Source organism: Lathyrus oleraceus, chromosome 3 (genome assembly GCF_024323335.1).
Source record: "Lathyrus oleraceus cultivar Zhongwan6 chromosome 3, CAAS_Psat_ZW6_1.0, whole genome shotgun sequence".
Lineage (NCBI taxonomy): Eukaryota > Viridiplantae > Streptophyta > Magnoliopsida > Fabales > Fabaceae > Lathyrus > Lathyrus oleraceus.
Window position 1 is genome coordinate 318,051,823 of NC_066581.1, and position 25,802 is coordinate 318,077,624.

General features: G+C 32.6%; 1 protein-coding gene across 1 annotated transcript; it reads left to right on the forward strand.

Annotated features, from left to right (window-relative positions):
• Nucleotides 1–25,138, forward strand: LOC127131057 (uncharacterized). Its single transcript, XM_051059998.1, has 8 exons — nucleotides 1–91; nucleotides 2,032–3,418; nucleotides 3,510–3,541; nucleotides 23,851–23,925; nucleotides 24,027–24,183; nucleotides 24,356–24,443; nucleotides 24,713–24,837; nucleotides 25,024–25,138. Exons 1-8 carry the CDS (start codon nucleotides 1–3, stop codon nucleotides 25,136–25,138), a joined length of 2,070 nt encoding a protein of 689 aa, XP_050915955.1.
• The last annotated feature ends 664 nt before the right edge of the window (nucleotides 25,139–25,802 follow it).

The following is a 25,802-nucleotide window of genomic DNA, read 5'->3' on the forward strand; positions in this document are numbered from 1 at the left end:
ATGGGGCGGGGCGGGACGGGGCCGAATGATACATTCACATATGAATCACCACTTAGTTTATTCCCTTCCCCGTCTCGGATCCCTGCCACAAGTAGGGATGTGCAAAAAAATCGATTATCCATAATCAAATTGGTATCCAAATTGATCCACTTTAAAGAAACCAAACCAGATGTAAAATAAAAATTTGGTTTTGTTATTGGTTATCCAAATATAAACCGTTATCCATTATAAAAATTTGGTTTTGTTATTGGTTATCCAAATTTTACTATGTGTTAAATTTTTTTTTTTGTATGTTTTCATGTTTTAGCACATTATAAATCAATTTTATATTTTATATTTTTTAAAATTTTATAAAAAAATTATTTTAAAAATAAAAATCAGATATTTTTTCTTTTCACCAAAAATATTATATTTGGATTTTTTTTCGATAAAATTATATTTGATATTTTTTTTCAAATAATTTTCTTTTTCTAAATAAAAAAGATATTTTTATCAAAAATATTTTTTGTTTTTTTCAGTAAAAAAATGTTTTTAAAAAAAATATATTTTTTTAATTTTTTTTATTTTCAGAATATAATTTTATTTTTTTTAATTTTTTTTATATATTTTTTTTTCTTTTTTCTGAATATTTGTTATTTTTTTTCAAAAAAAAGTTGTTTTTTTTATGTTAATTTAAAAGAAAAAATATTTTAAAACCTCATAAAATTTGTTTATGAACAATTATGAGAGATTTTAAGAAATTTGAACAATTTTTTTGATGAGTTATTTATTTTATGAACAATTATGATTTATAGAGATATCATTCATGATTATTTTATTTTATGACCTTTTTTATAACACATGATACTTTGGAATTGTTTTTAATCGAGATATTATTTGTGGTGATTATAAAAGTCAAATTTAAAATAATTTTTTAAAATAAATATTTTTTTATATAAAATGGTTTTATAATTAGTGAAAATAAAAAAGTTAGTTAAAAGAAAATAAAATTATTTTTGATATAAAATTGATTTTTTAAAAATATAGTTTTAAAAACTATTTTTTTTATAAAATTGATTTTGAAATTGATTTTTTAAAGAAAATAAAAAATTAGTTTTAAAGAAATTGATTTAAAACTGTTTTTTTTAAACTATTTTTTTTTGAAAAACCGGTTTAAAACCGAACCGGTCCACTTATAAACCGATTTCTAAAAAATAAATTGGTTTTATGAAAATGGTTTTAAGAACCAAACCGAACCATAGATATGGTTCAATTTAGTTTGGTTCATGATCCATTCACACCCCTAATCACAGGGGGAGGTTTGTGCCCCAACCCCATCCCGCATGTCCCCACGAATCCCAACTGTTACTATTGAATTCTATAAACATATTTTTATAGTTCAAAAACTTTCGGAGCAGACTATCAACCACGAAATTCCCACGATAAATCACCTCAATCTAACTATACGAGATCCTATTGTGCAATAGGCATTTTTCTATAATACAACCTCAAATAATAGTCTCTTGAGTACCCTATACGAGATCCTATTACTATTAATGAAGGAGGACATGGAAGATCAAAGCTAGGAAGGAAACCCGTGAAGGAATCTGGACGACACCAAATATTTTTAGAAAATTAAAAATAGCTTTGCTTCTAAAGAAGCTAATTATGGCTCAATATGCGACTAAAAGAATAATAAAATTTGCGTTAATAACTTCTTAATATTCGGTTAACACAGACCCTTATAGACCTAATATCAAATTTTAAATATATTTTTTATTTTTTATTTAAAATAAAATAAAGGTTAAAATAAATTAGTTAATGTAAAATTGAAAAAGTAGTTTAACACTATTTTGTACTCTTTTGTTATTTATTATTTATCATGTGTAAACCCTCCATCGTTTGCCGTCAAGGTGAAGAATAGAGTATTGGATTTCTCCTAAAAGGTACTTTCACTCTCACTGATTTTCATCCATTTATAATCTAAATTATATTGTAATTGTCCTCTATTATATCTATCAAAGCTGAATTTAATTTACTTAATTATTGTAGCCATGAAAAAAGATCCAATTTCCGCTACAAGGGTTAGACATAATGAAGCAAAACAGAAAGATGAAAAGACACACAATCATGAACTTTGCTCTTCTTTTGTGAATCTTCCACTCCATCTCACTACTCACAGTTTCCTTCAACTTCCAATTAAGTCTCTTCTCAGTTGTAAATGTGTCTGCAAAGATTGGAAAACTATGATTTCAGAACCACATTTTACTAAACTGCATTTTGAACAATCACGGAATACTCTTATGATCCGAACCAACGACTATGATCGAGTATCAAGAACCTTATATCTCCTTGAATGTGAACCGGAAAAGTTTGACATTGGAAGTGATAATCGCGTGAAGCTTGAGCCTATATGCACGCTTCCTCTTCGTGATGACAAGTTATTTAGAGAGGAGAAAGGATACTCGATCAAGAATATTTTCAAGTGTGTTATTAGCGTTGCGAGATTATTTTGGGAGAAAAGGGAAACCCTTTATAGTTCTTGCAACCGTAAACATGGTAAGTTTGATATTGTGAATTCTTGTAATGGCTTACTTTGTTTGTGTGAACCATCTACAGAAAACCCTATAGTGGTTTGCAATCCAGTCACTGGGGAGTTTATAAGACTTCCTGGAGCTAGTATGAGTCCTTCTAGGTTAAACACAGCACGTGTAAGAGCGCATGTATATGCTAGTCTTGGTTTCCATCCTAAAGATAATGAATATAAGGTGATAAGAATATGGACTAAACATGTCAGACGCGCCAATTTTTGGGTGTCTGAACGTCTCACGGTTGATATACACACATTTGGGACGTCATTATGGAGAAACATTGAAGTGGATCCTCAAATTTCTATTTTGAGACTTAGCGATCCCACTTATATTAATGGTGTAGTTCATTGGATAGAGTTTAAAGGTATAATATTGTGTTTCTGTTTTGAAACTGAGAAGTTGAAGACATTTCCTTCTCCTCCGGGTATGGTTAAAAATCATGCAAATGGAATTTATAATTACTTGCGTAGAATGGGAGAATTGAAGGGAATTCTTTACATTTGTGACTCGACCAATTTCTCTAATATTACAATGTGGGTTATGAATGAATACGGCATTGGAGAGTCATGGAGTAAGGTTTACAACATTCCTAACTTGCCTAATCCGCTTCAATGGCATTATGGATATTGTTTCCCAATAAAACAGTTTGAAGAAAGTGCTGCATTGTTGTATAATTGTTTGGATTGTTTTTTATACTATGAACCTGAGAAATATGGATTCAAAATGTTTCAAATTCATGGGTCTGGTTCACAGTATTTCGAAGTAATTCCACATATTCCAAGTCTAATCTCATTAAAGGATGCTGTTAAAGGAGACAATATTAAGGTGTTGAATTTCCACTCAAGGTAATGGTTCTTAACAGTAACTCTTATTTTAGCAGTTATAGCTATAATATTAATTATCCATTGTTCTCTAATATTGTTGTAATTTATATTGGTGTGCGAAGTTTAAATTGCAGGAAGAAAATGAGAGTTTTTGCTTCAAATACCTTTTTTTGAAAATAAATTCTCAATATGCCCCACTTTGAAAATTATTTTTCAATCTATCCCCTTTTTTCAGTTGGGGCTCGTCACTTGAAGTGACGAGGGGATGTTAAAATTTTTTTGTTTTGTAGGCTCGTCACTTGAAGTGACGAGGTGATGAAGAAATGTGTTTTTTTTTTTAATATTTTAAATAATTTATTAAATACTAATAATAATTAATATAATTGATTTTTAATTATTAATTTTATATTTAATTAATATAATTGATTTAATTAAAAATAATAATAATTTATTTGTAAAAAAAAATTTAAAATAAGTAGTAAATAATATTTTGTCCCAAATAATTTTAAAAAATTGATAAATAATATTGTATCCCTCTTAAATTATAAAAGATTTTAACTTATATTTGGAATATCTTTTACGAATTAAAAAAAATTATTATTTCTATTATTAATATTCTAAAAAATAATCATTTTTATTAATAATATTTTAAAAATAATAATATCAAAAAAATTTATTATTATAAAAACTATTATTATTTACATTTTATTTTAAATATTTTTTTAAAAAAATAATATTTTTTAAAAAAAAATCAATTATATTAATTAAATATAGAATTAATTAAAAAATTATTTAATAATAATTAAAAAACTACTTAATAAAATATTTAAAATATTAAAATATTAAAAAATTTAAAAAAAAGTTCTTCACACCAAATCATATTCACACCAAATCAAATTCATATCCTATAATTATTTACTATTTATTTTAAATATTTTTTTATAAAATAATTATAAATATTTTTATTTAAATCAATTATATTAATTAAATATAGAATTAATAATTAAAAATCAATTATACTAATAATAAATAATATAATTGATTTTTAATTATTAATTCTATATTTAATAATTATTACTTAAAAAATTATTAAAAAACTACTTAATAATTATTAATAATTAAAAATCAATTATATTAATTAAATATAGAATTAATTAAAAAATTATTTAATAATATGTTATGTTTTTAATAATTTGTCATCAATGTCCTAATAATTATTTTTATCACAATTCAATAAGTAATAATATGACATTAAAAATAGCATTAAATGCAAATGAATTGTTCTTATATATAATATACTTTCTCTTACCTTAATAATAATAACAATAAATCAACTTTAAAAAAAAAAATTATTTACTATTTATTTTAAATATTTTTTTACAAATAAATTATTTTTTTTAATTAAATCAATTATATTAATTAAATATAGAATTAATAATTAAAAATCAATTATATTAATTATTATTAGTATTTAATAAATTATTTAAAATATTAAAAAATAAAAAAAGACACATTTCTTCATCACCTCGTCACTTCAAGTGACGAGCCTACAAAGCAAAAAAAATTCAACATCCCCTCGTCATTTCAAGTGACGAGCCCCAACTGAAAAATGGATAGATTGGAAAATAATTTTCAGAGTGGGGCATATTAGGAATTTTTTTTCAAAAAAAAGGGTATTTGAAGCAAAAACTCAGAAAATGAAGTTATTTTCATGTCTCAAAAGTTTGTTTAGACTTGATAGATCTTGTTTTTATTGTTTTCTTCTTATGTCATATCTTTCAAATGTGAAATTTAAGATCACTTTTACGTGACTGTATTCCATAAATTGGTTATTTAGTGTATTGATTCATGCATTCAATAAATTGGTTCTGTTCTATTGTTAGAAATAGACACCCTAAATTCTTATAATCTGTGTTGAACTTTTGGTTTCTTATGGCACTGTTATGCATAGTTTCATTCGTGTGTAAGGTGTTGTTGTTGTAGCTATTGGTTTTTGTAACCTTAATACTTGTGTCCTGTTTTGAACTTTATCTTTAAAGTTTTATTTTCCTAACCTCTTTTGGTGTAGAAACAAAGATGCATCTAAATTGAAATTTAACACTCCCGCGTGATGATATTCCAACCCTATGTTTCCCACAACATTATCGCAAACTCTATCCATTTTTATTTATGAAATGTTGAAAAATGCATGGAAAAAACTTCCTTAAATGTATGTGTTAGTGAAAAATTTTGAGATGAATTTTATCCGTCTATATTATTTTCATCACAAATATCTTTCTCTATCTATATTTTTATCTTCTTTTAGTCTTTCTCCACTTTTGAAGAGGACATTGTTTCTACAGATTTAAAGGTAGATAATATTAGTAAATCAAATTTAATTAGTGTTTTCTCGGTTAATAAAAAATATGGATTAAACATATTAAACAAGGCAATGTTTGGATGTTTGAGCGTGTGTACACACTTGGAACACCATCATGGAGAAATGTTGAATTGGACTCGCAAATTTCTATTTCGAGGCTTAAGGGTTCAATATTGTGTTTCTGTTTTTGAAATCATAGTAATGGATATATTGGTCTCAAGCATATTACCATGGGAGAATTGAAGGAATTATTTACATTTGTGACTCGATCAATTTTTCCGTAAACTTTAATGTAGATGTTAATTAATCTTTATGATTTTCTGATACTGGATTGTAATCTTATTATCTTGATTTAGAAAAAGCCTGATTATTGCTCAAATTTTTCATTTTGTTTTCTAATCTCCTATATGTGTTTTACTTCATTTATCCCATCTTCCTAGATTCTCTAGTTTTAAATGCTCTTTGAAAAGAGTTTCTGAATCCCTGTGAAATATAATGGAATTTCTATTTGAATAACTTTGATTGAATTTATTAGAATAAACATTTTAACAATTGAATATTTATGTGTTCTTTTAATTCAAAGAATGTGGTAATTCAAAGAAAATGATTATTGTACAACGTTTTAATTATGTTTCATCATATGATTTTTTTTTAAATGTCATATGTGTCTTGATTCTAAATGTACACTTAATTTTTTTTTTTATTGTTCATCTTAAATGTGATAAGAAGAAGGCAAATTAGTTAGTTAGTCGGTTTCCAAAATTATAACTTAACTTAACTAACTTGTAAAATATTTTAAAAATTCAATATGTAGTTTTTGTTCTTAGTTGCTTGTTGCTATATAAGTAAGAAAACATTGAAAATTCTCCAAAATCTATGGAGAATTTCAATCAATCTTGATGAACAAGATTGTAACTATCCACACAATAACAACGAAAATAAAGGAACAATGGAGAAAGAGAGAGTGTATAGAACGATGAAGGAGAAGAGTAATATAATTCTGCAGAGTTTCTCTCTGCCCACAAAATGTGGAAAACTTCTTATTCACTTTGCAACTGCAAAATACTGTGAATTACAAGTATTGTGAATACTCACTCTATTCACATCTATTACAAAATAAGGGTTACTCCCTCTATTTATAGATTTAGGTTAACTTGGACCTCAAGTCAAAGCCCAAAACTATAAAAGCTCAAAATAGCTAACACCACTTAACAAATTAGGTGGTTCGACGCTTCCTTGCTCCTGTCGAGCAATCTTCTCCGACACAAGGAATTACAATTCAACACACCACCTAATTCATTGTGTCTAAACTATCTACATTCATCATGATTCTTAGTCTTCTGAACACTTCGACCTGCACTCCCTTCGCCATGACGTTTGTAGTCTTATTCTCGGTACTGCAGTGTTCCACATTCATCTTCCCATCTGTTACCTACTCTCGAAAATAATGGAACCTCATCTCGATGTGCTTGCTTCGACCATGTTTCACAAACCCAGCTGGTTGTGCAACATAAACTTCTTATTCTAAAGGATCATTCAGGAATGCATATTTCACGTCCATCTGACACATATGCCGGTTGTTCATGTTTGCTAGACCAACAACCAACCTGATTGTTTCGATTCTAGCAACAGGTGCAAAGACTTCATCGAAGTCGGTTCCTTCTTTCTGAAGAAATCCTTTCGCCACAAGTCTCGCCTTGTGTCGAGTCACTTCTCCTTTGGGATTCAACTTCACCTTGTATACCCACTTTGAAGGAGAATTGCCATCCAAGGCGCAGCGGAATTTAAAATTTTCTCCATTAGTGATCCTTACGAATGAGCATGATCAGTGATAGAATCGTTACCTCTTGTGGCGATTCAAACCTTTGGTGCAGATCTCTGATAATGATCGAATCCTTTGAAGCAAATCCACGGGGCGATCACGAACGTTGAATGATGACAACGTCTCTACTCAGTCCACACGAACGGATTCCTTCAATCGCAGTGCTAGCTGTTTGTGAATGAAGGCTTTGAGTGAGGGAAAGAGAGATACGAAATTCCAACTCTTCAGTTGTGTTGTATTCCCTTACAAAGCTTCTGCACAAGAGCTCTATTTATAGAACCACTTGTGTGGGCTTCAAGCCAAAAAGCCCACTTAAGTGCATTTTGGCCTATATCTCATAATATGCCAAAATCACTTAAGTATTTGGTACCTTACCATATTTCGTATTCAGCTTAAGTACACCGTACCTTGCGATGTTCCTTAATTATTCTATCTCTCATCAATCCGTCCTTTGTGTGTGACCCTATAGGTTTTCGCGACGCTGACAATTATATTAAATCACGCATTTAACATAATAAACAGTGAGCGGTATCTAGCAACACATCACTGCTACCCAAGTCACGAAAATGTCATGTGATCTGACAAAACCTCCTGTGATAATAATTATGTGTATAATTACCCCTTTGCCCTTATGTCTATATTGAACACAAGGTATAGACCATGTCACCCTTGTCCAGTTCAATATTGGGCCCATAGACATTTATCCTGTTAAGCAGAATTGGCAAATTCCATCTAGGACACTCATGTCCCTCAGCATGCTTCGTGGAGTACCCATCAACTGTCTTTATGGTTATCCAGTTACGGACAACGTTGGATCAGCAATAAAGCACCCGACTCTACATCTAGGATCCATAGTGGTTTCAGGTCGAAGAGTGGTATACACTATTATCACCATGAGAATAACTTATGACACTTTGCATAACTTTCTATATAGTACTCTCATAGCGGGTCAATCCAGTATGAATATTACTCTTAATATTCATACCTATGTTTAAGACTTGATAACTCTTTATCCATGATCCATGAGACGTGATCATCAGTCTACAAACATAATAGTCTCCATGCTTTAATGTTATCCCATTTCATAATAAAGCTTGACTACGGACACTTTAAGAATAGTGTCCTTATGTTTAATGTGATCTCATGACTAAGTCATACTTGATACATTAAATGGACTATCTATTCCAGGGACTTTATTAAACAAACATAATAAAGAAAAATGCCTTTTATTATTAATAAATAATTCGATACAAGTACCAAAAGTATTGGCCTCTAGGGCTTACACCAACACACTTCACATCGATTGCCTTCTTGTCTTGGGGCAATTCAACAAGTGACCAAGTGTTGTTGACTTCAATTGACTTCAGTTCTTCGTCCATTGCTTTCATCCACTTCGAATCTTTCAATGCCTCAGCTGCATTGACAGGTCCGACATCTGCGTAGAAAGCATAATGTACCAGCTCACCTTCTTCATCGACCATATCATCTGATGTAATCACACATTCTTGCAACCTTGCATGCATGTGTCTTGTTCTTTGAGGTCTGCTTGTGCTTGTTTCACCTCTGACTTCTTCCTGTCGAACTTCTCTTTCGACTTCACTAGCTGGTTCATCACAAAATATTCTTACTGAATCTTTCTTGACATTCTCAGTCCAATCCCATTCTCTAAGCTCATCTATGATCACGTCCTTGCTGATCACCACCTGCTTATTCAATGGGTCGAACAACTTGTATCCTCCAGTCGAATGATATCATATCAGGATCATCTGACTAGACTTGTCATCAAGTTTTCTTCTCAATTGATCTGGCACATGTCTATGTGCTATAGCTCCAAACACCCTAAGATGACTCAAGCTAGGGCTATTTTCCTCTCAAAATCAAAAACAAAAATATCTGGTTTATTTGAAATATGTGTCTTCTTGCTAAAAAACACTAAAATATTGACTTCCTCATTATCAGTCAGGGGGCGTCTAAAATGATTGGTTTAAGTGTCTGTTTATGTATTTTCTTAGGTGGTTATTGCTTACCTTCTTTATCAAGGGAATATCCTATTTATATGGATTGACTCATCCATGATCAATTAATGTTTACCCCCTCATATCCCTCATAAAGGTAGCCTTAAATAACGTTTGTCGCCCCTATAATTGTCAGGTAATGTCTTCCCCATCAATATATGTAACTCTCACGCCATCATGGGGCAGTATGTAACGGTCTCTTATGACTTTTCATATGTATCCTAACATTGACATCGGATCCGACTTATATGTATGAAGCCACTCCCCTCATACTTGTTTTAGTGCTCTTAACAGGTTTCTGACTTGGCTATGGGGAGTTCCATGATGTACATAAGCCCCCCGATCACGAGGTCCTACTAGGTTGAAGTGTTTGAACAAAACTTTATCTCTCTTCATCATGATGATTTTTATGGGAACTCTCACTTGTCATCATTACTCTTTTTGATAGAAATTTTTTACTGTTACAAACTTGTTGTTTTAAAGACTTAGTTTTTTCATTTGGACGTCTCCACTTTCCAAGTGATCTTCTTCCTAAGTGTTTACAAACGAATCTCCCTTTCATTCGTCGCTCGTTTCTTCAAGCTTCAGGCATCACTTTATTTTTTATTTTTTATTCTTTTTATTATGTCTTCATTTCGAAACTATAGTTACTTAGGAGAATGTTCATTTTCTCTTACTTCTAGTGCTAGAAATAGGATTTGGAATGCATGTATGCGTGAGTGTGAGGGTTATTTGAGTAGAGTGAATCTTGATCGGATTATTCACCTATTAGTAACACTAATTCAGAGGCTTCTTCCTCAGGTTTCTTGAAATGTTTTTGCAGTTACAACTAAATTCAAGGGACAATAGTGTCACCACCAACATATTCAAAGATCGAAATCGATGTTTACTCACATTTCTATTTAAGAAAATCCACAATGATAATGTACTTCCAGAATCCATCGAAGTAACCATTGAGACTATAACCATGACTATGCAAGTCCTAAAATGGAAAATAGGGAAACCCCGTCATAAAGGGTAAGAAATTTTAAGCCATGAAGAAGTTGAGACTGCATTTGATACATCAGCCCTGCAATGCGACATGTTTTTTTTAAAATGGATATTATTTATTGATTTGATACTCTATATGTTTTTTTAAATGTGTCATTTCTCATGTCTGGCGTAGATCCCCAATGGAAACATAGGTTAACACATGACAAAATTTGCTATGAATATTTTAAAGGTTTGAAAATATTTGAACATAAAAGAAAAAGAATGAAGAGTCCATATAATTTTTCGAAAAGGAGGCTAAAGAAGACAATGAAAACCATTTAAAAAAATAATTAGAACGATGTTAACCGAATCCGAACCGATGGATTATTATAGAAATAACAAATCAAAATCACTCAAATGAGATAACATAATGGACAAAGAGCAAAGAAAAAAAAACTAAGTCCTAGGTTGTCCAAACTAAGGTTCATGCAGTGGCGGAACTGAGGGGGACGTGGGAAGGCCACGGCCACCCCTCAACTTTTTATTATTTTTTAATTCATATATATTAAATTACTAAAACATCCTTATTTTAAATTAATATTATTTTTTATTTTTTATTTTTCATTCAAAGTTAGGTTAAAATACAGATAAGGTAAAAAGCTCATACCTTTCCTTTCTTTCTCATATGGGTTTGCTACCGACACCGGAATCGAAACAGATTAAAGTGATCGGCATCTAACAGGTAAAAAACTTTATTCATTCTTCTTTTATAAAAAGTAACAAATTAAAGTGATTGCTTGATTTGTGTTTTTGAGATTTTTAGGGTTCTTCTTTCTTGATGTGTTAAAATAATCTATATGAGGTTTATTAAGCCAATTCATAACACTGTAATTTACAAATATAGTTATACACTGTAATAAGATTTATTTAATCATTGTTGCTGCTAATTTCTAATAGTGAAGTTGCCGGTATTTGAAAACGGATTAAAGTTGATTAATTAAGTTTATTAATTTTTTTCTCTTTTAATTTTTATGTTCTCTAAATTGATGTTTGGATCTGAAACAGTTCTTGAGAATCCAACAATTGAAGAGCATCATGGTTTTGAAAATTCTTTGGAACGCGATCCTGGAAAGCATCCTCCAATTTGGCAATATCCACTAAATCTAGTGGATGCAATACGAAGATCTTATCTAAAATGGGTTCATATCAAATTCATTTAGAAAACTATCCTTTGTCCGGTAACGAGGATCATCCGAGAAGGTTTCAACATACTTGGTTTAGCATATTTCCATCATGGTTAGAATATTCACCATCTGAAGATGCCGCATATTGCTTACCATGTTACCTTTTTAGAAAAAAACTAAGTGGACGTCCCGGATCACTTGTCTTTATTTCTATGGGTTTTAGAAATTGGAAGAAAGTTAGGAATGGAAAACATTGTTCCTTTCTTAAACACATAGGGAAGGATCCTTGCTCACCACACATCAATGCAATGAAAGCTTATCAAGACTTGTTGAATCAAGATGGTCATATTAGAAATGTTATTCAAGTGCAAAGTTCAAGTTAAAGAATGAATAATCGATTACGACTCAAGACTTCAATTGACACTGTTCGTTGGTTAACACTACAAGCTTGTGCTTTTAGGGGTCACGACGAAAGTAGAAAATCAAGAAATCAAGGTAACTTTCTTGAGTTATTGAAACTTTTAGCATCCTACATAATGAAGTTGCAAAAGTTGTGTTGGAAAATGCTCCACAAAATTGCAAGTATACTTCACATCAAATTCAAAAAGAGCTCTTGCAAATTCTTTCTAGTAGGGTGAAAAAGAGTATTCGTGAGGAAATTGGTGATTCCAAATTTTGTATCGTTGTTGATGAAGCTCGTGATGAGTCAAAAAAGAAACAAATGACTCTTGTATTAAGATTTGTTGATAAAGTTGGTTTAATACAAGAGAGATTTTTTGATGTGGCACATGTTAAAGACACCACATCTTTAACTCTTAAGGAAGCAATATGTGATATACTTTCTCGACATAACCTTGTTGTTTCTAGCATTCGTGGCCAAGGGTATGATGGTGCTAGCAATATGAGAGGAGAATGTAATGGTTTACAAGCCCTCTTTATGAAGGATTGTCCTTATGCATACTATGTTCATTATTTTGCTCATCGATTGCAACTTGCATTAGTTACATCATCGAGAAGTCAAACCTGTTCATAATTTTTTTGAGAAGCTGATCTTTGTTGTGAATGTTGTTTGTTCTTCTACAAAGCGTCGTGATGAGTTACAAGCTGCCCAATTAGAAGAAGTTTCTTATTTGTTAGAGATTGATGAGATTGTAACTGGTAAAGGTGTAAATCAAGTTGGTACATTGAAACGAGCTGGAGATACTCGTTGGGGATCACATTACGATTCAATTTCTAGCTTGATAAACATGTATGAAGCAACTTGTTTAGTTTTAAAAAAAATTACAAAAGATAGAGGGAGTTATGCTACACGTGGGGATGCAGATAGTTGTTATAATTACTTGAAGGCATTTGATTTTATATTTATTTTGCACTTGATGAAAGAAATCATGGGAAGAACAGATATGCTTTGTCAAGCCTTACAAAAAAATCAAGATGTAGTTAATGCTATGAACTTGGTTCGTTCAACAAAACATCTTATTCAAGGTTTGAGAGAAAATGGTTGGGATATATTGTTTACTAAAGTGGTATCTTTTTGTGAAAAACATGGTATTGAGATTCTTGATCTTAATGATGTTCATCCAACAACAAGATTTGGACGCTCCCGTCTTGAAGAGAATCAAGTCACAATGCAACATTACTTTAAAGTTGAAATCTTTTTCACTATCATTGACAAACAGTTACAAGAGTTGAATAACAAATTCAGTGAGCAGGCAATGGATTTGTTAACTCTTTCTTGTTCTTTATATCCTAAGTATGGATATAAAGCTTTTAGCATTGATACTATTTGTTCTTTAGTTGAAAAATATCATCCTATGGATTTTAGTGATCAAGAGAAGAATAATTTGCAATTTTAACTCCAATATTTTCTATTTGTTGCTCATCAAGCATCAAACTTGAATAATTTATCAACTATTCAAGAACTATGTTCATGTTTGGTTGCATCTGGACAGACTAAAACTTACTTCTTGATTGATAGACTACTTCATCTTATCATGACTCTTCCCGTTTCTACGGCCACAACTGAGAGGTCTTTTTCAGCAATGAAAATTATTAAGACTAAGTTGAGAAACAAGATGGATGATGGGTTTCTTGGAGATAGCATGACAGTATATATTGAAAGGGAGATTAGTGCAAGCATTAGTTCGGAGTCAATTATTGACGATTTCAAGTCACTAGGAACGCGTAAAGCATTACTTTAAGGTAGCTTTAAGTCATGTAATTTAAATTTTTAGTAATTAACTTTGTATTTATTTTAACTTTAATGTTTTATTTAAAATACTATTTACATTTTATTTATAATCTTTATTTTACGTTAGCGGCCATCCTAAATTTTTTTATCTGGCTCCTCCACTGGGTTCATGTCTAAAAAAACTCAATTATTTTAAGGTAGATTGCTTTATTGGAAACCTTTAGAATTTTTTTTATATTCTGACCATCCATTTTATTATATGTCAATAGAAACCACGAAGAAAGACAAAGAAAAAGAAGAATTGTGACAGACACACTCTTCATTCATTGTATACAATATCCAAAAAGGTTCTGGCATGGCGACACCTAGGGTTTGAATCATGAAGCACCAATTTACTCCTATTGTGGTTTCAGTCATGAAGTAACAATTTGCTCCTGGCTCTGACCCCGGTAATAATTTCGACACCGATGATTTTAATCGTGAAGTATCAATTTACTACTCATGTAGTTTCAGGTATGCCTTATCAATTTATGCATGAATATCGTGATATGATCATTTCTTTTACATCTTATAATTTACCCCTCATACCGTGTCAGACTTGAATGTTATACTAGAGTATATTAACAATATGATTCTTTCAAAAAAGATGGATGCGTATGTCAAAACAACAATATGAATGAGATATTTATATAATTATATAATAAAAATATTATATATATTTAAAGATTAATCACTTTTGTTTATTATGTATTTTTAGAAAAAAATAAATTTTATAAATGATTTGAAAAAAGAATTTAGAATTTCAAAGGATGAAAAGATAAAAAATTTCAATCAAATTAAAAATGATAATAATGTTCATCTCAATAGTTATTGCCACACACAAAGCAAATGAGATGGACATTATTATCATTTTTAATCTGATGAAGAATTTTTATCTTATCATCCTTTAAAATTAAAAAAAAAATTAAGACCTAGGTTGTCCAAGCTAAATGTTTCTTTTATATATGAGGTGTTGAATATTTTCAACGGTGAAATGATCATAGCTAAAGGTTCTAAAATATGTGGTTTATATATTTTAAAAGGATTCAATGTTGTTGTTCATTCATCATCGGCTACTGAAGACACTCATGACAAGAATAAACTATGGGATTTGATTTCAAGGCACGGTGAATGCTTGAAGGTTGCTTCATAGAGATTTAATGAGTTTTGCATAAGACAAGGGATAAATATACATTTGAGTGGTGAGTTCTCATTGAGTTTGTGGGGTAAGAATGGTGCCAAAACACCTTATATGGTCGGCAATTGTTCATTTATAAGAATAAAAATCCAAATACTTATGATGGTTTGTAGTAAAAAAATCTAAAAACTGCTCTTATTCGAAGGTCGCCAAAACTTTGGTTATTGATCAAATCAAGTTCAATCAACTTGATGATAAAGTTGTGGATTGTGCCTTCAATGAATATCCAATAGAAAGGTAGGTTTATGAGTTGCTAATGACGTCGTTCTCTTATGATCTGCATATGAGTATTGAAGATAAGTGTTATTTTTAATTGATTTAATTTCATCTTTTTTATCCAAAAAAATATTTTTTATTAACTTTGTGACTAAATTGTTGTTAAAAGATGTTTTTTTTTAATTTCTTGAAGAAGCGATGGAGAATTTTTTTGTGAAATTTTATTATAAATGTAATAATCTTATATTTGATATATTTGTCTTTGAAAAAATATTTAGTTTGTTTTCAATGTAAATTAGAAATATCATAATTTGTGAATAATTTGAGAATATTTTGATTAGTTATAAATGCAGTTTCTTATACTTAAGATATTTTCCTCTCAAAATCAAAAACAAAAATATCTGGTTTATTTGAAATATGTGTCTTCTTGCTAAAAAACACTAAAATATTGACTTCCTCGTTATCAGTCAGGGGGCGTCTAAAATGATTGGTTTAAGTGTCTGTTTATGTATTTTCTTATGTGGTTATTGCTTACCTTCTTTATCAAGGGAATATCCTATTTATATGGATTGACTCATCCATGATCAATTAATGTTTACCCCCTCATATCCCTCATAAAGGTAGCCTTAAATAACGTTTGTCGCCTCTATAATTGTCAGGTAATGTCTTCCCCATCAATATATGTAACTCTCACGCCATCATGGGGCAGTATGTAACGGTCTCTTATGACTTTTCATATGTATCCTAACATTGACATCGGATCCGACTTATATGTATGAAGTCACTCCCCTCATACTTGTTTTAGTGCTCTTAACAGGTTTCTGACTTGGCTATGGAGAATTCCATGATGTACATAAGCCCCCCGATCACGAGGTCCTACTAGGTTGAAGTGTTTGAACAAAACTTTATCTCTCTTCATCATGATGATTTTTATGGGAATTCCCACTTGTCATCATTACTCTTTTTGATAGAAATTTTTTACCGTTACAAACTTGTTGTTTAAAAGACTTAGTTTTTTCATTTGGACGTCTCCACTTTCCAAGTGATCTTCTTCCTAAGTGTTTACAAACGAATCTCCCTTTCATTCGTCGCTCGTTTCTTCAAGCTTCAGGCATCACTTTATTTTTTATTTTTTATTCTTTTTATTATGTCTTCATTTCGAAACTATAGTTACTTAGGAGAATGTTCATTTTCTCTTACTTCTAGTGCTAGAAATAGGATTTGGAATGCATGTATGCGTGAGTGTGAGGGTTATTTGAGTAGAGTGAATCTTGATCGGATTATTCACCTATTAGTAACACTAATCCAGAGGCTTCTTCCTCAGGTTTCTTGAAATGTTTTTGCAGTTACAACTAAATTCAAGGGACTATAGTGTCACCACCAACATATTCAAAGATCGAAATCGCGGTTTACTCACATTTCTATTTAAGAAAATCCACAATGATAATGTACTTCCAGAATCCATCGAAGTAACCATTGAGACTATAACCATGACTATGCAAGTCCTAAAATGGAAAATAGGGAAACCTCATCATAAAGGGTAAGTAATTTTAAGCCATGAAGAAGTTGAGACTGCATTTGATACATCAGCCCTGCAATGCGACATGTTTTTTTTTAAATGGATATTATTTATTGATTTGATACTCTATATGTTTTTTTAAATGTGTCATTTCTCATGTCTGACGTAGATCCCCAATGGAAACATAGGTTAACCCATGACAAAATTTGCTATGAATATTTTAAAGGTTTGAAAATATTTGAAGATGACATTTCCATGGAAGATGATGCTTGGTCTGATATTTGGAGAATGCATTCAAACCAACGCACACAAACATTTTTGTGGCTTCTCATGCATGATGGCCTCCTTACCAATGTTAAGAAGAATCATTTTGGAATTGGGAGTGCGATGTGCTCCTTTTGTGGAGATGTGGAGGTAGATACCTTACACGTACTCCGAGATTATCCGCATGTTATGGCTCCCTAGATGACGGCGGTTCACACTAACATGAGGTTTACATTTTTTTACAGGTGATCTAAAGCAATGTATTTATAGTAACTTGAAAAATAATATGAGGTGGCATAATAGTGAGGATTGAAAGGTGTTTTGGGCAAATGCTTGTCATAATCTCTGGAATTGGCATAACAAGGAGTCACATGAAGATAACTATTCTAGACCTTCAAATATGGTGTCTCACATTAATATGCTTGTGCATAACTATAAACAAGCGGAAGTGGCAAAAGGCACAAATAGGGATCATTGTAGGGAGTTTAAATTGAAGGAGAATAGCGATCCAAAACACAACAGAAATTAAAAATTTCTCCTTTAGTGATCCTTACGAATGGGCATGATTAGTGATAGAATCTTTACCTCTTGTGGCGATTAAAACCTTTGATGCAGATCTAAGGAGCGATCATGAACGTTGAATGGTGACAACGCCTCTACTCAGTCCACACGAACGGATTCCTTCAGTCTCAGTGCTAGTTGCTATGAATGAAGGCTTTGAGTGCGAGAGAGAGAGAGAGAGAGAGAGAGAGAGAGAGAAACAAAATTTTCATCTGAACAAATGCTTTTGCACAAAAGGGTTCTATTTATAGAACCACTTGTGTGGGTTGTAAGCTAAAAATACCACTTAAGTGTATGTGGCCCATATCTTATGATATACCAAAATCACTTAAGCGTGTGGTACCTTACATTATTCCGTATTCTACTTAAGTGCATCATACCTTACGATATTCTACAATTCACTTAAGTGCATCGTGCCTTATGGTGTTCCTTATTTACTCTATCTCTCATCAATCTGTCCTTTTGTGTGTGACCATGTAGGTTTTCGCGGCATTGGCAATTATATTAAATCACGTATTTAACATAATAAACAGTGAGCGGTATCTAGCAACAAAACATTGCTACCCAAGACACGAAAATGTCATGTGATCTGACAAATCCTTTTGTGATAATACTTGTGTGTATAATTACCCTTTTTCCACTATGTCTATATTAAACACAAGGCATAGACTGTGTCATCCTTGTCCAGTTCAATATTGGACCCGTAGACATTTATCTTGTTACGCAAGATGGGCAAATTCCATCTAGGTCACTCATGTACCTCAACATGCTTCGTGGAGTACCCATCAACTGTCTTTATGGTCATCCAGTTACAGACAATGTTTGATCAGCAATAAAGCACTCGACTCTACATCTAGGGTCCATAGTGGTTTCAGTTCGAAGGGTGGTATACACCATTATCACCATGAGAATAACTTATGACACTTTGCATAACATTCTATATGGTATTCTCATAGCAAGTCAATCAAGTATAAATATTACTCCTAATATTCATACCTATGTTTAAGACTTGATAACTCCTTATCCATGATCCATGAGATGTGATCATCAGCCTATATACATAATAGTCTTAATGCTTTAATGTTATCCCACTTCATAACAAAGCTCGACTACATATACTTTAAGAAGAGTGTCTTTATGTTTAATGGGATCTCATGATTAAATCACACTTGATTCATTAAACGGACTATCTATTCTAGGGACTTTATTAAACAAACATAATAAAGAAAAAGCCTTTTATTATTAATAAATAATTCGATACAAGTACCAAAAGTATTATCCTCTAGGGTTTACCCCAACAATCTCCCACTAGCACTAGAGCCAATCAGGCATACCCCTAATGCCCATAGATCTAGTATGGTCATCATGCTTCTGCTATGCAAGAGGCTTTGTCAGTGGGTCGACAATATTGTCAAGTATAGGTACTCTGCATATTTTCACATCTTCTCTATCTATTATCTCTCGATGAGGTGATAACACCTAAGTACGTGTTTAGATTGTTGGTGAGATCTAGGCTCCTTAGCTTGTGCGATAGCACCATTGTTATCACAATAAAGACCAATGGGATCCATAATGCTAGGAACTATGCCAAGTTCACTGATGAACCTTTTGATCCAAACAACTTTCTTTGCAGCACTTGAGGCAACAATATACTCGGCCTCGGTTGTAAAATCAACAATTGTATCTTGCTTTGAAATTTTCCAGCTCATAGCGCCACCGTTTAAGCAAAACACATAACCAGATTGCGATCTAAAGTCATCCTTATCTATTTGGAAGCTAGCATCAGTGTATCCAATTACAGCAAGTTGTTCCTGACCTCCATATGTCAAGAATGAGTCCTTAGTCCTTCTCAAATACTTAAGCATATTCTTGACAGCTACTCAATGAGCATCACCAGGATCAGATTGGTACCTACTCGTTTCACTTAAAGCATACGAGACATTTGGTCGAGTACATAACATGGCATACATGATAGATCCTATTGCAGATGCATATGGAATCTTGTTCATGCGATCCCTTTCTTCCTTAGTTGAAGGGGATTGTGTTTTTGATAGATACAGACCATGTTGCCTAGGTATGAATCCTTTCTTGGAATCATGCATATTAAAGTGTCTCAGCACTTTATCTATGTATGTATTCTGACTTAGGCCAAGCAGTTTTTATGATCTATCTCTATAGATCCTGATTCCTAATATATAGGCTGCTTCACATAGGTCCTTCATAGAAAAGCATTTCCCCAACCAATACTTTACTTGTTGCAGGGTAGGGACATCGTTTCCAATGAGTAATACAACATCTACATATAATACTAGGAAGACGATCATGCCCCCACTAACCTTCTTGTAGACACAAGGCTAATCTTCATTCTTGATGAATCCATATTGTTTTACTGTTTTATCTTTCTAACTTACATATCTTTTGGGCTTCTTCTGGTATGTCAAATCCTCCAGGTTGTGTCATGTACACATCCTCAAGAAGATTCCTATTAAGGAAAGCAATTTTGACATCCATCTGCCATATTTCATAATCATGATATGCAGCAATAGCAAGTAAAATCCGAACAGATTTAAGCATTGCAACTGGTGAAAAGGTTTCATCATAGTCAACCCCATGAATTAGTTTATATCCTTTTGCAACCAGTCTTGCCTTATAGGTATGTACCTTACCATCCATGTCAGTCTTCTTTTTGAAGACCCACTTGCATCCTATAGGGTTAACTCCTACAGGAGGCTCTACCAAGGTCCAAACCTGGTTTGTGTACATGGAATCCATTTCAAATTTCATGACTTCTAGCCATTTCTCAGACTCGGGACTAGTTATGGCCTCTTGGTAGGTCACATGCTCATCTTGGTCCATGAGTAATACATCACCTTGATCAGTTATGAGATATCCATATCTCTCAGGTAGGTGATGTGTCCTTCTTGACCTACGCTGGTCTTGTTCTACTTGAGCAGGTTGCTCTTCCATAACTACTTGTGTTTCCTGCTCTAATTCCTCCATAGGTGTATCAATGCTTCGTGATTCTTGAATTTCTTCAAGCTCTACTTTCCTCCCACTGATTCCTTTGGAAATAAAATCCTTTTCTAGGAAAACTCCAGTTTGAGCGACAAACACTTTGCCCTCAGAAGGATTATAGAAGTAATACCCTCTTGTTTCTTTAGGATACCCCACAAATAAGCATTTGTCAGATTTTGCCTCAAGCTTAGTTGAAATTTGTCGTTTCACATAAAATTCTCAACCCCAAATCTTCATGTAAGACATATGTGGTTTCTTACTGTCGCACCTCGAAAAAATGGGGATACGACTTCAAAGCGAAGCGCGATTTGCACGCTCGCAATGATGGACTGAACAGAGTCGCCACCGAACTTTATTTATTCCTAAAAAGGAAAGGGGAAATATCGATAAAACCTCTAAAAGAAAGGATAATATATGGTCATCGCAACCAATATCAGGGTTCGGGAGTCGATTACGCAAGGGGAAGGTATTAGCACACCTCATGTCCGTTGTACTCAACGGGAACCATTAGGTTAGTTGTGTGCGTTAGTGTTAGTTGAAATATTAGGCTTTTCGAATTATTAGGTGGGAAAGAAAGAAAGGATGAGAAGAGAATGTTTTTGGATTTTTGACGAAGGACTAAACCTAAGTTTTTTATTAGTGGGCCTGACAAGATTTAAAAATCCTGCTCCTACGTATCTCAAAAGAGAAATCAAGGCTTACGTAGTTCTGGGTAGAAAATGTTTGTTTGTTGGTCGATTTTAGCGAAAGCTATATTATATTAATCGATGAAAACATTATTTTACCCAAAACAGATGAGGAGTGGACGCATACCACACATCGAACGGATTTATAAATCTACATTCGGAAAAACGTCATTTATCTCTACTCAACAATCGTGGCCGAAACATTGTTTTGTATCACTTAAGACAATATATCTTTCATTTATGAAAAAGGTTCTTTGATTAGTCGGGCAGCGGCGAAAAAAAGTTTGATTGGTTGGATGTATTTTGAGTGATGGCGAGAGCTTGGATGAGCGAGATATACATCTCGAAACCTGGCCTCAGGAGTGCACGGTATACACCATGTTCCATTTCCATCTTTATTGAAAGAGGTTAAGAGAGGAATTAAGTATTTTGGAGTTTGAAAGACGAATACTTGTGACTTGCAAGCTTTTACAGCTTGGGTCTAGTACTCGAGACTACGTCTGGACATTCCACCCAGGCAGTCTGTTTCTTTCCCATTATTGCTAAGAAAATTATTCGAATATTTATGAATATTTTGGAGGGAAGACGGATATTTATGGCTTGCAAGCTCTTACAACTTGGGCCTAATATTCGAGATTATGACTGGATATTCCCTCCAGGATAATCTTTTTCTTCCAACTTTGTTAAGAAGATGGTTTGAGATACTTACAAGTGTTTTGGAGAGAAGTCGAATATTTATGGCTTACAAGCTCTTACAGCTTGAGCCCAATATTCGGGATTACGACTGGATATTCCCTCCAGGTAATCTTTTTCTTCCAACTTTATTAAGAAAAGGTTTTGAATATTAGAGTATTAAAAGGAAGGCAAATATTTATGGCTTACAAGCTCTTACAGCTTGAGCCTAATATTCGGGATTATGACTGGATATTCCCTCCAGGATAATCTTTTTCTTCACGCTTTATTTAGAAAACGATTTGAATATTAGAGTGTTAAAGAGAAGACGAATATTAATGGCTTGCAAGCTCTTACAACTTGAGCCTAATATTCGGGATTATGACTGGATATTCCCTTCAGGATAACCTTTTCCTTCACGCTTTAGAAAAGGTTTTGAATATTATGTTTGATTTGCGAAATGATCTTGAAGTGATTCACATTTATTTTTTTGGAATGTATTTTGAAATGGAGGAAAGTTGAAATTGATTTTGAAATCGAGTGAAATTTGAGTATGATTATTTATACATGTAAAAGTATGGATATGGTACTAACCTAACTAAATTAGTTACCACACAAAAATCGACTAATCGAATAAAATAAAATAAAATAGCAAGATACTATATAGAAAAAGAAATTAAGTAAAATGGTAAGCATAACAAATATAAACACAAAGATTGATGTCCCCAAGTATTGAACCCACTCCACTAAAGGCAATGAAAGTACTCTCTCCCCACTAGGCCATTCATGATTATTTGCTATATTAATGCTAATTCGGATAAGTAAACCAGAATAGATTAAAATTAAAATTAAAAATAAAAACTAAGATAAAATAGTTTGTTGGACTACCAAGAAAAAAACAAGAAATTAAACCCAGCCGCCTGGCTGTTGGGTTCTAGAGGCTAATGGATTGGGAATAACAAAAAGCAAATCATTACTATACACCATTTAATAAAAAGCAGAGGAATACTAAACGTATTCATTAAAATAATTATGGTTTAAAACATTTGTTTCATTTAAATAAAAAGGATAAAATAAGAAGATGTGAAGAACAGTAACGAAAAAAACCCTCTTGTCGTCCTCACTTGCGTTCTCTCTCTTCTCAATCGTCGTTCCAATCGCTCCTCCTCTCAATCTCACTTCTCTCAAAATCGCTCTCAACCTTCGCTCTCAACCTCACGCCTCTATCCGTCCCTCAATCGCTCCTACCAAAACTCAACCTCTCGTCGCCTCTCGATATCTCACACCCAAACGTGAAAAAGAGACCAGAGATTTAAAAAGAAGATCCAATACGAAAGCTCACCTTTGGCGGTGATTCGATGGTGGCGAGCTTGCAACTGTCTTTCTTCGCTAAGTTTCAGGGTATTCAGCCGTCGATTGAAATTAGGGTTTCGTCCTTTGGTGTTTAGCATTTCTGTTGTTTTTGAGTTAGGGTTTCGTGGTGGTCGCCTCCGATGCCTTCTTGTGCGCCTCACCTCTCACCTTTTATATTGACTACCTAGGGTTTCAGATTGGTATACAGAGATTCAAAAAAACAGACTTCCTGGAAGTGCTTTTAGGTGCTCAGAATCGGATTGCCTTCTTTGATGCTTGGACTTGGAAAAGGTAATCTGAACCTATGCTTTCTCTTTGAATTTTGTCTCCATTCCATTTTGGGATTTTTGAAATTTTAACTAACTTGCTAATTACTTGGTTTTACTGCAGTGAATTCTTGTAACCTTGAGGTTGTGGATGAGGTTGAGGCTCAACATAGGCTTGCTGGTATTGATCTTTGTCCAGGTTATTTGCGGCAAGTTGTTTCACATTTTGACTATTGCAACCTGAGTCTTTGACTATTGTGTGTTTTGGTGCATCACGATTTTCCATTGATTATGATGTAGCAGTGTTTAATGGATGCAAAAATGTTGGCAATGTTGCAGGATGGCGCTATAATGAGAGACCAGATATAACGTCTTTGTTTCTTGCTGTGGAATTGACTTGCGAAAAAAGACTGAACCCTCTCGAGTTTCTTTCCATCCGGAAAGGTTTGTCAAGGATGTATCAATTCAACAATGTGATCACTAATGCTAACAAGCCATTCCATCTCTCTCTGCCACATTTCTTTCTTCGAAATTCACATTGATCTTGTGTTGTTGTTGTAGCCTGCTTGTTTGGTTTTAATGATGGCAAGTTAAATTGGAAGTAACTGAAGTGTTATGGACTGTTGTAGGTTGTTGCTTTTTGGATGCCGGTTCCGTTGCGGTTTTCGATACATTGTTGTGGAATTTGGAGGAACCAAACTAATTCAAGAGGTTAAGGTGAGTTTTTTTTGATGCTGTTATGTTCTTTTCAATTTCTGTTGTGGCTTTTGTAACCGAAATATGGACTGCTGTGATGTTGCAGAAGGCATAGCCTTGGTTCGAATGCAGAATGGTTGACTGCTCGTGATGTAGGTAGCGTATGGTTGAATATTAACCGCATTACATGTCGGTTATACGCATAGCAGGGTGATTTATGTGAGTTGTGGGTTTGTAATTGGATGTAATTTTGTTCATGCCTTAATTCCAACTTGCTTTATGTACTGCAGGTTTTGGTTCAAATAAGGCTTGGTGATTGTGGTTTCATGACGCTTGGTTTGTGCAATGCATGGAACTTGCCGTATGACTTGATTTGCTTACTTGATATGCTACTAGATAATAGTGCTTGTGTATGGTATTGTTGTTTCACTAATCCCGTGTTGATGCAACTTAGTTTCTTTTATTTCATGACATATTCTTGTTTGGAACTCCTTATTGCTTGGTTTGATGTTTGTTCTTGCACTGCACTTTCAGCTTGGTTTAAAACAGCATGTGTGTATGGAAAGCTTGACATGTTCTGACCTCATTCATGCTTTGTTAGGCTTCTTGGTCATGAGCACATGAAAGATGACGTTGGAACAAAGGGCTTGCAACATGACATTGAAATCGGAAGCAACTTGTCTTATGGAATTGGATTGACGCTTAAATTAGTGTAGAATGGATTGCTTGGAAGAGTTTGCTTAGACATGTAATTATTGTAGTCTTTGTTGTGATGTGAATTGAAAATGGACGTATGCAATGGTAATTGAACGTAATTGGACATGAAAATGTATGTATGAAAATGAGTTTGGAAATGTTTGAAAGTTAAATATTATTGAATGTCATGAAATGAGTGTATGTACTATTTTGATTTGAAATAAACTATGGATGGAAAATGGATCATGTTTGTGAGATTTTGCTTTGTTATTTTTTGACATGGTTATTGTAAAGTAATTGGATTGTTAATGAATGAAATGATTATTTGGACATTTGAATGGTGTAATGAATGTTTGAATTTGGCTAGTGTAAAATGTGGAATGAATTAGAAGTGAAATTGTAACTTGGTTTGAAATTATTCATGGAATTTGGTTTGAATGAAATGAATTTGTGGTTATAGAAATGGATATCGATTTTTTTGAAATAATCTAAAACTCATCTAAATGTCAATTTAAAATTAAAAAAAACCAATAAAACCAATTAAAATCAAATTAGTCTATAATTTGTTAAAATTACTTTGGTATCAATTCTAACATTTATTTGAAAATTAAAATCAATTAGAGTTTGAATCATTAGTAAAAAAAACAATTAAGATTAACTTGAAATTTGGAATTAGATTTACTT

Coding starts and splice junctions, on each gene's coding strand:
- LOC127131057 (XM_051059998.1), top strand. CDS start 1: ATGGGGCGGGGCGGGACGGGGCCGAATGATACATTCACATATGAATCA. Junction 3,419..3,509: donor TTGAATTTCCACTCAAGGTA/ATGGTTCTTAAC, acceptor TTTATATTGGTG/TGCGAAGTTTAAATTGCAGG. Junction 24,444..24,712: donor AACTAATTCAAGAGGTTAAG/GTGAGTTTTTTT, acceptor TATGTACTGCAG/GTTTTGGTTCAAATAAGGCT.